General features: G+C 39.7%; 2 protein-coding genes across 2 annotated transcripts; both read left to right on the top strand.

Annotated features, from left to right (window-relative positions):
• Positions 1-500: 500 nt before the first annotated feature.
• Positions 501-7954, top strand: RB195_013113 (uncharacterized protein; the record flags this gene model as incomplete). The annotated part of the gene is made up of 9 exons (XM_064202789.1): positions 501-604; positions 828-912; positions 3157-3249; positions 3361-3443; positions 3499-3653; positions 4976-5100; positions 6047-6209; positions 6283-6356; positions 7823-7954. 9 exons carry the CDS (start codon positions 501-503, stop codon positions 7952-7954), a joined length of 1014 nt encoding a protein of 337 aa, XP_064058670.1.
• Positions 7955-11324: 3370 nt separating this feature from the next.
• Positions 11325-12856, top strand: RB195_013112 (uncharacterized protein; the record flags this gene model as incomplete). Its single annotated transcript, XM_064202788.1, has 2 exons — positions 11325-11487; positions 12693-12856. 2 exons carry the CDS (start codon positions 11325-11327, stop codon positions 12854-12856), a joined length of 327 nt encoding a protein of 108 aa, XP_064058669.1.
• Positions 12857-13283: the final 427 nt, after the last annotated feature.

The raw sequence follows: 13283 nt of genomic DNA, 5'->3' as shown, positions 1-13283 counted from the left end.
TTTTTCAACTTCCAACGGTGATTTGGATATTTATTTCTAATTTTAAAAATGAACAAGTACTTCTGTTTATGTCTCTGTATATCTATTTATCTTAGAAAAAATAAACCACTCAGCCGATATATGCCCGAGGGCAGAAAACGTGCTCTTGCATCAATTTCCTTCTTTCAGTAATAATTCTGTTCTGTTAAATACTAATAATACTATTAAATTTTATTCTGTAAATACACTACATATTTTTTAAGTGTGGCTACTGAAATAGTATATTGAAAATTGAGGAAAATGTTGAACATGCCAGTTACAGGTCCTACTCGGAGAAAACGCTGACAATTTTTAATTAGTGCGTTTGTTTGCGTGATGACGGTGATATCATTAAGAAAGCTGGGAACGGGAAGCGATCAACAATCGAATATCATAGCGTTATCTCCGTTTTTCTTGCCTTATCAAAGGCTAATTAGCTATTTAACGCAAAGTACCATCAGAGAGTTTAAGCAATACCTATAATGTTCGGAATACTAGCGATATTATCCTTTTTCATAACCTATTCTATCTGTGCAACTCAAATTCATGGACCTCTCAGCAACGACTTTCAACAATGGCTTTCAAGGTAAAATGGAATTTATTTTTCAAATTTCTTTCAAATTTTCAACTTTGCGTAAACAAATCTGATTATTTGTTTATTTCAAAACTGTTCCCCTCAAATCCATTCATTTTTTTATTACTTTCAAATGCATTTCAATATTTTTTATCGACTACAACCTCAAATTCAAATTCAAATTTATGTTTTTTTTCCACATCATTCATGCAAAGAAATTGCTTTTTTTTTGCAGAAATGGTTACCAAAATTATGATTTTGTGAGAGCTGACTACGGTACACAAGGCAGCTACGGTGGAAAAACCGAAAACAGTTCTACGGTTCGTCTCAAACTAGAGATTATTTGTTGAAAGCACTATTGGAACTATGCAACAGTTCTTCCTCTGTCTCTGTAATCGCTCGTTCCACATCCTATCCATAAAGTATTTACTCATTAAAAATTAACTAATTTCCTAGAAAATTAGTTGACTAAGAAGGAAATACTCGTAGTTTGCAGCTAAGTTAATTCGCTTATCGACTCGTCCATCCTTGCACAGATATTGACCACTGATTTCTCTAAAGGGGTGAGACTAGACAACTGAGCTATCTAATTTCACTCCCATCCAAAATCCGATAATAAATACAGTGTACCACATTCCCTTGCTCTGTTCCTCTCATGAAAGTATTTTCCTGCAAATACCAATTTTCTAGAGCTATGCACAAAAAATATCTTCTTTTCGAAGAAATTTCCTGCTACTACTCGTTATTACTTTCGTTAGTTTCATATTCCTCAGGAAAACAATCGGGTTACCGAACAATCGACCAGCGATACAGTAATTGATTGATGACATGTAATCGACTGATTATGTTCATATAGTACTATCTTCTTTATCTTTGTCTTCATGTTGTTTAGGTTTGCGTTTTATCATAGGCTTGATCTGGGGATATATGAGTAGCCCTCCCTATATATAAGAAGAGGGGGGAGGGGAGAGAAGAGGAGAGAATCTCGGGGCCTTGGAGCACAGTTCTTCAGGTTCATACTGTAACTATACAAGTATAAAACTATTATGATCTGAACTGTTCTGACAAGTGAAGAAAATTTCGCGTGGTAACGTAACCATCGAACCATCACAATACGGGTCGCCAAGAATCGATTGCTATTTTAGTCTGAATTTTTTTTTCTTAGCAAAATGAGATAAATTACGGGATTAATCTTCTTGACTGATTAATCTTGAATTGAATCACGCGTGATTGTTCCTTCTGTTACTTCCTTAGCAACCAACTGCTTATCAGCTTTCAGCTGAAAAATTGCTGATCGCATACGAAATCTGCGAAACCAAAGCAGGTAAGGACAGTTCTTTTTCCCCAATCCCCTAATTAACAAAATGCATCATCGAATTTGGTGAACCGGCTGCGTTCTAAAAAACCTCCCAATTCAACTTTTCTACGCATTGCCCTCTTGGATCACTATTTCATGGTAAATGTTACGTAAGAAAATTTTCCATAGATGTCAGAACAGGCACAAGATCGATTTTTGTGAGCTGTCGCGTAACAGCTATGCTACTTACTCCCTAGGACTATCAGCCGTTTCACGAGTAATCATTAAAGTAGCTTCGTACCTGATGACTGGTACATCTTCACTTTAATGCGTAGTTATGTTGGCTGGAAGCTGATAAAATAAAATAAAATAAAATATTTTGATGAATGCAAGAAGACACGATACTTTTGCTACAAAGTTACGGAATGATCGATAAAAGAATGAAGTTGAATCTTTGCAAAGAATCAAATTCATTTAACAGCTATTCGTGATCTTTATGTTTATTTATAGGCTTCTGTACAAATCTTTCTAAACAACCTTATCGTAGCCCCCTGAGTTGCTGCATATACTCCCAAATATGGCAAATTTGAAAATTAAATACAACAAGATTCATTAATTCCCTAGGTATAACATGCGCCTGACGCCATTCATCTGCTGATGGCACATTGATTTCTCGGGGTTTCTTATGATTTTGCCCATCAGCCCCTCATTTCAACTTCCTACTTCGCACCGCAGCTCAGATCACGTTAAAATATTAGAGTAATGCGTTCCTGTTTGTTCGAAACACACTCTTTTGGGTAGTGAAAGGAACGTGGTAATAGCGTCAATGTTCATAAAATGCTCAACAGAAGTGTGAGTCCTGCCTTTCCTGTTCTCCTGTCTATATTTTGCACTTATTGTCCATTTTTTCCATTCAAATACCATAACTTCACATTTTACTGATTCACAACCTAGAAAAAAACCTAAAAAATGGAAGAAATGTTACCTCACTTCGCTTCATAAGGATCGGTTTTCGCACGATATAGAACCCTATTACTTACTATTCTTGGAAGACCAGGGCTTCAATTCTACGGACAAACACTTGACCTCATGTTCGCATCTATCAATAGTAAAGTCTATACACACCACAACTCGCCTAGAAAAAAAAAGTAGTTTGAGCAGACAGGGAGAACATTTCTCGGAAAAAAAAGTACGTATATGATTCCTTCTAGAAAGCGGAATTAGCAGAGAAAAGTTTCAAAACCAACTGAAGGCTCTTTCCATTCAGATTAGCCACGTTCCAGTCATATTCATCCACGGAAACTCAGATGCAGCTTTATACATGTCGAAAACAGCCTCAGGATGGACAAACTCGATCCAGGTTCTTTAGTTTCTCCTTTAAAACATAGTCAAAAAGGAAAACAACATTTACAATAATCTATATTATTATTTTACTATTTCCCCACACTGTATACTGTTCTCTACGTTCCAGTATTTCCTGGACAAAGGGTTTACTCAAGCAGAACTCTATGCAACATCATGGGGTGACACAAACACTATGAATGCGGCAAAAAGGTGGCTCTAGAAAGATCTCATTCTCAAATACTCCAAAGAGAAGTCTTCCGTTTAGGACACACAATTGCAATGACCTATCTCGGCTTAGAAGCTTTGTTCAAGCGGTTCTTGCCTACACTGGAGCACCAAAAGTTTCGCTGATCACACACAGCATGGGAGTCACTCTGGGCCGAAAACTGATCAAAGGAGGACAAGTTCTCGAAGAAGATGGTAAGAATTCATTAAATGGTCGTACCAAGGGGAAAAATGGGTTAGCTAACTTATTGTTTACACTTATTGCTTGTTCACACACGCATACCTCTTACAATTCCATACAAGTTTCGCTGATCAGTTCCCTAGTCCACCCATCGAAGATCATCCGTTGATGTATTATCTATGAATGCCTATCACATCTTTCTAAAAGAGTTACAATTCCCCGAGTCCAGAAGCTGGAGGGGACTTGAGATCAGTGAAAGAACTGAACAGTTTTTACATAGCGGTCCGGAACAAGTGGTACTTTGATGGGGCGAGGTCTGACGAATAGAGTGGATGAAGGACCGCTTCCTAACCCAGGACCTCAAGTTGGCGGTGATTGACTGAAGCGACATTCTGTCGCGCGTTTTTGTAGAAGAGATAAACGGCGGCACGTCTCGGTCGCTTCTAGCGAAATTGCGGCGACAAACTCGCGGAGCTGTCGCGTGTAGACCTTGGTGTCGACTACCTGGTTGTCGGTGGACAGCTTCCACCATAGCATTATTTGTGTCCCAAAAACTGCAGAGAAGGCCCTTCTCTTGATGTTCCCCTACTAATCCACAAAAAAAGGCGCTTTCAAATGCCATTTTTTAAAGTGTGGAAAAATAAGTGGTTGCTAACCTACTTCATAACTTTGGTTCCTGTTGTACCAACCGTCGCCTACGAAACAAATAAATAATTCAATTCAATGAACAGAAAAGGTCGAGTTTTTACAGCGTGTGCGCTCTATACCGTCACATCTGGTGTTTAAAGGAATCACCCCACGAATCTGAGGTGGTACGGATTTCAGGTGGAGCATTCGTATACAGGGTCGTGTATTATGGGGAGGAGGGTGATTCCGTCCATTTATTCCTAATTGCCGTAGAAAACGGTCCGGAAGATACGGCTTCGAGCGTTCAGCCGCGCTATTTTCTACAAGAAGTTCGATTGGAGCGCGCCAGCCGTGTGCACACGCTACGTCTTCCGGGCCGTTTTTTACGGCAATTAGGAAGAAATGGACGGAATCACCCCCTCTCTCCGTAGTCTCCCATCCCGTATACGAATACTCCACCTGAAATCCGTACCACCTCAGATTCGTTGGGTGATGCCCTTAAAACAAAGCGCATGCCATTTTTTAAACTGAAAACCGCAGCGATAACCGCTGCCATTAACTTCGCTTTTTTATTCGTGACCAGTTGGTATAACCCCATCATGTCGTAAAATTGCGAGTGGGAGTGGCCGAAAGAGGCTGAATTAGTGCAGTATCCTTTTTTCTTTTCAATCTTTCAAATACGGATATTTAATTAAAAGTTTTTTTCCAGGCTACTGCAATCTTGGCAACCCTATCACCTCAAACATAGATGTGCTACTCGGACTTGCCGGTGGGAACTTCGGACTGTGCTCTTGCGAAGGAGCTGGTGTCCTAGAGCCAACATGCAACAAACAGGTATGAGTCCCGCCAAAAATTCTACTACATCAGAAACTGTATTCACCAGCACGACCACGCGCGGTTGTAAGATTTTTGTACCCGAAGTGGTCTTCATGTGAAAATTACGCATGATGTTGGCAGTTCCGCAACAGGTGAATAAATATGAACGGGAAGAAAGTAATGAGAAGTTAGTCGGGTGAAAAATGGATATGAAATAACTGCTTGAGACGTCTTATATCTATGACCTCTAAAAAGAAAAACAAAGCTTGGATAGATATTTGAACTTCATGAAGATGATATCCAGGCAAAATGCACTCCTTCACTCCTACTGGACCACCACAGAACTTAGTACGTCATGTATGCTTAGGCACATGGTTTTTTTTATGTGTTATAGTATGTCGGGTCGTAATGTCTCCGTATTCTCTTCTCTATTTGACTCAGTACTTTCGGCCAAATTTCACTATGTATTCTTCTCTTCATATTTCCATGTAATTGTGAAGTCCTCTCCGTCTCTATAGCCAGGAAAAAACCTAGGATGATTGTCAATAAAAAAAGACAAAAGCCGAGATTGTTAATACTATCTATATTACAGCTAACGTTTCGGCGTCGTCGCCTTCGTCAGAGCCTGGAAACTCTGGTCACTTTTAACATATCCTGTCAAATTCCCCATTCCGTACAAGTCATCATCTCACAGATACCACATCCAATATCAAACCCAGAAGAACCCAAATTGGTGCGGTTACCTAAGTAGCCGCGTTGCCATGATGTTAGCGGACTTCCGTGCGATAGAATCGCCCAGCTGACACTAATTAGAATGCTACCCCGTAGATCAAAACCCGCAAAGGCCTCGATGCAGAGCCAGCTCATTGGTCACGGCTAACCATTCTTCCTTGCTATTCGTTTTTGGACTTTTAGCGTTTATCGAAACCTCTCGAGTAACTTTTTGAATACTTTTTTCACTCAGAACGGCTTCTGGCCAGGCGACACTTGTGGACTTAATACTTATACTTGCGGAGCAAATCCACTACCGTTCCCTTGCAATGGACCTACATATTCTAACTTACTTATGGCTATGAATATGGACAATGTCAGAGAAGCATCGATGGTCTTCTCAGCATGGAGCAAAGGTGAGCCATTTTCATTCTATCAGATTGAATTTATTGGAAATTCACCTCATTTTCCGTTAAAAAAAAATTGCAGCTGATGATCTTATACTATTTGGAGATCAGGTGTGGGGAAGACCAACGTCGTTAATTCCGACCTCAAGCGGAAAGGTGAACATTTTACTTTTTACAGTAGTAGAATTTGCTTTGAAGACAACGTACCACAACGTACTACGTAAAGATGTTGGGATTTCTCCACAAAAAGATAAAGCAAGTTAAATGGACCGCGAGTATGAGCGCGAACACTCTCAACTTCCCCAAATTGCTCTGAAAGATGACGTGAAAAGCGACCTCAGCGATAAAATTAACTTACGAACTTACCTGGTAACGTGCCACATCTGCTAACGCATACTTATGCTCCTCAGCTTTCTAGCGGACGCAGCATATGTGCCCGTGCTCGCTATATGGCACGTTACCAGGTGCATCGCAAGAAAATTCGATCGCCAATTAATTTTATCCCGGTCAATCAGGGCTGCGATCGCACTCATACTAAACCTACTACTACACCCAAAATCTCACATTATCTTGGAGAGTTCCTAACTCCTCGCAATTTTTGTGATACTCTGCGTTTAGATTATCAACAACATTCCTCTCAAACTCTTCGTCATTACCTAACTCATCTCCTTTTCAGCTTTTTATATACCATATGTTCCTCATATTCGGTAAGCATTCTCTTAGTAAACACTTAAAGGTCGGATGAAATAATTGTTAACGCCTCTAGGTTTAAACGCATACGGTTTTCTAATTATTTGTAGCTAGCAGCCTTAGCAGCGAATATTTTATTTCTTTTTATTTTATTTTATTTTTATTTCTTTTTTATGCGTTCGCGACTTACTCCAACCTTCCACTCGATACACTTGTACTGTGGTTTGAAATTAAGTGGAAAGAAAAATTTCGAAAGTGGTCAGAAATCGAATGGAACGAAATTTTTTAGAAACTACTTTGTGGTTAGAAATCGAGTGGAAAGAAATTTTCCTTGTTAATTAGGTTTCTTTTTCGTCAACAGTTTCGTTTTATTTCCCGTTTTCAAGTCGGGTTCTACAAGTATGAGCGCACTCGTGCTCAATTCCCCCTAATTATCCGGAGAAACGCTGTTGTCACGCCATATCCGTGAACTGGATCCCCTATCTTATGTATTCGTCTTGAGATCCCAACATCATCATATTCCTCGTATTCTGCCTTTGATTACGGCTGCAGACAGCGATTCCATGGGACAGATTTCTTGTTATGTGCTGTATCTCGGCCAGAATTTGTTGACAAAGTCTTCAAGTGTTCTTCGTTCTCCTGGTGACGACATGTGGACGTACTGAGTTTTTCGAGAATGTCATCCCGTTTGTTATTATCTGATTTTAATCTAGTCGATATCGATTCCATGACATATTCTGCGCCTCATGCGACCTGGTTGGAACCATGGCGATATTGAGCTGCAGATATCCAATTTACTCACGTCCCATCACTATATCCCTATCAATTTTTTATTTGTCCGTTCTTTTTCTCACCTTATTCCTGGTGCCTCAACTAGAGTAAATTAGAGCACGGTAGAGTATACCATGGTAGTGTATATTCCTGCAATTTAGGTGGTATACACAAGCTATACACATATGCAAACAAAGGAAAACACTGCAGCCGATCAGTACACAATGGTGGTTAAGAAGACGCTTCCGACTTCCGATATGAATGGAATTTCACAAAGTGATTTCGTCATGTGAACGAATGTGAACAGCAGAATAAATCTACATCAACCTTTTTTTCTTTTTCGGTGTCGCCTACAACAAAGTCTGCCAGCTATTAGTATATATTTTAGGTATATGTGTATATATGTATTTGCGTATATTTTTTATTCCGATGTGACTGTAATAACCCAATAAATCCTAAACATTAAGCGTACTTATTGAAAATGGCGGCGAAAAAGATCTTCAATGTTTAGGTGAATATACGGAAATATTTTTAGAAAGTCGCAGGTGCTAGACAATTCAGTACGTAATTCCCATTGCGTGTTACTTATGCTACAGACATAACAGTAAATAAAGCATAGTAGGAGCTAATCAAAATACGAGACGTGTTTCACTACCAGTCTCTCCTCATAATCCTAAATTTTTGCTACTAGAAAACGGTTTCAGTGTACAAAATTTTCTTTGGAAAATTTCTCTCTTTTGTTCTTTCCAGTTTGTTCCCTTTGTAAATTACAAAAATTTAGATTTCTTTCTCACAAACTTGGTGAAAATTCTGGATACTTCTGTGGATACTTGAGGGAACTCGTCTATCCATTCCAAAGTCATATATTCCATGACACACGCAAAGTTTCTAGAAAGTGAACTTCCACAAAAGATGCGGGAAAAATGTGTTGGGGGCGCGGAAATAATTTCTGTGCATCTGTGGATCGTTAAGGAGACTCTATCGCCTATCCATTCCAAAGTCATGTATTCCATAACACACACAGCGTTTCCAGAAAATGAACTTCTACAAAAGCCGCGGGAAAAATGTGTTGGGGGCATTCATCACTGGTCAAATTGAACTATTAGCGACCTGCACTTGGAGCGCAAAAAATAGGTCCTGATGAAAATGGCGTTCTTAGCTATCAAACGCATACTGCCGAGAAGTTATCTCTCACGCCATTTTCTTTTCCGCTGGAAATACTACATATGATATGACTTAGGTATTCACTTCCAATAAGTCTGTCTGGAAGTGAATGCCTAAGTCATGTAATTCTGAGGGTAAAGCGTTAGTAGTTCCAGCCCTTCCTTGTTTTTTTCTCAGTAGTTTTACCCTACATGTCATGAGTCCTTCAAAACTAAAAAAACGTTAGTAGTTCCAGCCCTTCCTTGTTTTTTTCTCAGTAGTTTTACCCTACATGTCATGAGTCCTTGAAAACTAATGCTTCGGTGTTAGGGCCCCGACTGACCGATCCCAATTCACTTCCAGTGATGACTCGTCGGTTAATGAACTATCCCCTTCTAAAATGCTGCTCAAAAGGGAAAACTATTTGTCACCTGAGAACGAATTTTGTGCTCTATGGACGTCTTTGCGCCTAAAAATACAGTTCAATTGGAGTGAGGCTGATTTCGAGTGTCCCCCTATCCCCTCTCCCCTCAACTACACTTTACCCAGAACTGAGTGTAAGGTAAATTACTTGGAAAATTAATTGTTGTCGCTTATTCTTTTCCGTAGTTATGGACTAACGCTTTAATTTTTATTTTCTCGTTCTTATTATTTATTTATTTATTTGGTATGCTCAAAGGCGTGCCAAGAGAGGCAACGATTGAATACAAATAAGCAATAGAAAATCCAGCAACAAGAAAAGGGTAGAATGAGAATGAGCAGGGATAAGTCACGCGAACGGTAAAGGCAAGGGACGATTTAATAATTAAAAAAAGAAAAACATAAACTCGACAGAGTGGGAATTAAGACTCTTGGAAAATGAGAAAGTAAAGGTAGGTATAAAAATTACAGCCAGCAGGATGTCCTCATAACAGAGTTAAAGCTACAGCACCGGCCGTTATTAACATCGAAATAATTTATTCCATGTTAACGAATACGGATAGCCTAACCTGCAAAGATTCTCCTCTTTCCCAAACAAACCTTTAACCTCATACGGTCCTTTGCGCACGCCCCGTTCTTATTTCTCCTTATTTTCTGTGTGCACTGGAGTAAATTAACACATACTCATATTCTTCCAGCCAAGAAAAAAAATCGTTATGAACTTAGTCTGGCTTAGTCTAGCGTCAGTGGATGGTTGGTAATACTTCCCAAGATTGTGCGTTTGTCGTGTCCTCGATCAAATCCACAAACTCGTACATATGAAGAAACTTGATACTTTTTGTTGTCTCTGTATCTTTCTTCTTAATTGCCTTCCCACTCTCGCAACAAGTTGAACAAACACAGGAAAACCAGCTTCTGTAACGGAGCAGGAGCACGTTCAAAGGGTATTTTAATATTGCGCTGTGACAGTTCGCCCAAAAGCCCAAAGTTCGGCTTTTGCACCGCAATCTGCCACAGGGAATACTTTCTACTTTCATTTTGCCCCTTTGAGCTTCTGATCTAGTAAACCTTGACAATCGGAGTTCTAGCATCTTTTTCATTATACAAACAAGTATTAAACTAAATAATATTTCTTGCCATTTCATTCACTTCCAAGACAATATAATCCCAGGGGTACTCCACTAATCCATTGAATCTTAGACTCGACCAAAATGCTTTTATTTTTAGTAGTAGTCTCTTCTACCTCTCTTTGCTATGACACCCTTCACCTTGCTCTCAGCGAGCAAACGACAGCCCCTCTTTTGCCGTCGACTTTCACATACTCCGTAGAGAACTTATCTTCTATTAAAGAGTTCATCATCATTTTAGAACCTATTCTGCTCCCTTATTGAAGACTGCTGAAATAATTATCTGTACTTTTCTGTCATCTAGCTCTGAATCTGCTTCCAGTTGGAGCTTTACATCCGTCATCGCGCAGAAATTTGTTTCCACCAAAGAACAAATATCTACATATATGGTGCCGGCACATAAAGAATAAAGAAAATAAATCGAACGACATTGACCAACCTCTATAAGGATCGCGCCCACGTTTTCGACTTTAGTTCAGAATTTCTTGAGGTTTATGAATGATCAATTTATCGACGCCGAAAGGATGATCTTAGTTCGCACAAGAGAGGTTTCTAACCATCGATCGCATGATCACAGTCGAACCTCTCACCGATTGAGCTAAATCCGTCCTTTTCAGCCTTGGCTAAGATCAAAGTTTAAAGTTAAGCTCACATTTCCTCGTCATATCAGATCCGTGGTATGCTGCTTTTAATTTCTGATATATATTGAATTTAGCAAAAAAAAGTAAAAAGCTTATGGACCAAATATCCACACTGCACTTGTGCAAATAAGTGGCAGAATTTCAAAAAAAAAAAGTTCAGTGATCAGAACAAAGGTACGAAAACTGGTCCCCATATCTGATAACATTGTTCGAATAGCCTATATTGTTTGCACTCATAGTATATAATTATAATTCTCATACTCATAATAGTTCTAATATGTAATTATAAGTTATAATTTTAATTCTCACACACCATTCTTGCAGATCTCACGATGATTCAAATATTGCTATGCTTATCACTTGGATTTCTTTTCCGTTTATCGATCGGTCTACTGTGTGTTCAGTCAATGCCGGGTAAAAGCGAGATACGCACCATATCATGTAACGGTGTATGTATGAGACAGGTGGTTTTGATGGAAACTGGCGGAGTTAATGGTGAGTTAGCAGAACAGATTATACATTACATCTGATATGCGTTGGTGTGAACTGGCGTTCCCGCAGAAACTGGTGGCGCATTTGCGGAAGGTTCTCCATTCTACTGTTATAAATTTTACCTATGCTTAGAATTTTACATTTACTTTTCACTTTTCAAACTATAGATGTGATCGTTCTCTGACCGCCTTCACTTTTGGTAGGTTGTCGAAATTACCTCCGTCACTTTTGGACGATTAGCGAAAACACCCTCTTCACCTGAAATGCTCCCCATGAGCTAGGCCCTTCACCTGAGGAGTGTTCGGCTCCTCTCTATCGCATCTATATTTCGAAGTACCACTTGTTAAGAACATCCCTATATTTTAGTTCTTCCACATACGACAAAAACTAAATGCTGAGTAGCAACCTACAATTTTTGCGCCTAAAGGCAGCATACCACGAAACTTATGATGTTGGGATCTCTCCACGGAAATTCAGGGTTAAGGTTGATGTGGACAATATAGGGTTTGGAATGTACATAGATCAAGAGTATAAGCGCGATAACGCCCAATTTCCCTCAATTGTACAACAAGACGGCGTGAGAAATGACCTTGTCAAACACATTTTCCTACGAGGCACCTAAACGCGCGCCCATCTGCGAGCGAGAAGGTTGTTTCACAAGCTTTTCTCAGATTAGTTGACGGGATTGAGAGTGGTCGGACTCATACTCGTATCCAACATCCCTGACCGTATCTATCCATGGAGAGATCCCATCATATCGCCAGCTTCGTGCTATTTAGCCTTCAACTATAGCAGGCATTCTCCAAAATCACGCAATACTTGACACTTAGGCACTGGTGGATCGGCGGATGTGATGAAGTGATTGACGCAGTGCGTAGAACAAAAAAAAACAATAGTTTTAATACATACAAAACCCTTAGGGATTTCCGAATATCACTGCGTTCGTTTAGCAACTTCGCTTTGCTCCAAACACGACTGCTCAATCACGCTACGCGTTTATAGTCCGCCCACTGTCGCCTGCCGCTGAGTGTTTCCTCTCGTTCCTTCCACGTTATGCCACCCGTTGCGCACTTTCATCTCGCAAACAAAATTCTATTCGACATCACTGGGAGTGTAACAGCTACAAAAAAGAGTAATTACTCCTTAATTATTGTTACAGTATAATCACAAGCATGTATCTATTTCTAGCACTTCTATTTATTTTGCAGATATCCATAGCACAAGGTTTATCGCTATCGCTCGTGACTGCTCTACTTCCGCTCTCACGGAAGAATTCTTCGCAAACTGTTCGGATACGAATGGTAACAAAATACGACGACCAGAACCTCGAGTTATCACCTGTTTCTGTAGTACTGACTACTGCAATTTCTGAGAATTTCTTCGTTTTATTGAATGAAGTGCGGTAGGCTTCCTGTAGATATTTTGTGCATACATGATCCCTAATTGAATAGAAGTACGTGGCTCTGCCAATTTTTCGTCACTGAAAAGAAGTATGAACCACCTTCAGAGACACGAGTTAAGTGAGGTCATTGTACGTGACCGAGGTAGTCGAAGGTGTCGATTTACAGTTCGTGTTCGCGTGTACAGAAAAAGCGCCGTAAATAGAAGATCCCTATATAAGCGCAGTGAAAGCAGAGAATGTTCGAGTCGGCTATGAGCGGCTACTCCGGTTATTATTTACTAGCACTTATTCTGCCCTTAATTTCTGCACAGGACGAGTTTGAAGTGGTACGTTTAATGAATGAGACAAAGCGAGAAAACATTGTTTTATGGAGTGCTCAAACTTTACCTTTTAAGTT

The sequence above is a fragment of the Necator americanus genome, chromosome V, assembly GCF_031761385.1.
Source record: "Necator americanus strain Aroian chromosome V, whole genome shotgun sequence".
Classification (NCBI taxonomy): domain Eukaryota; kingdom Metazoa; phylum Nematoda; class Chromadorea; order Rhabditida; family Ancylostomatidae; genus Necator; species Necator americanus.
The sequence above is the reverse complement of the archived record's forward strand: the minus strand, read 5'-3'. Positions and strand labels throughout refer to the sequence as shown.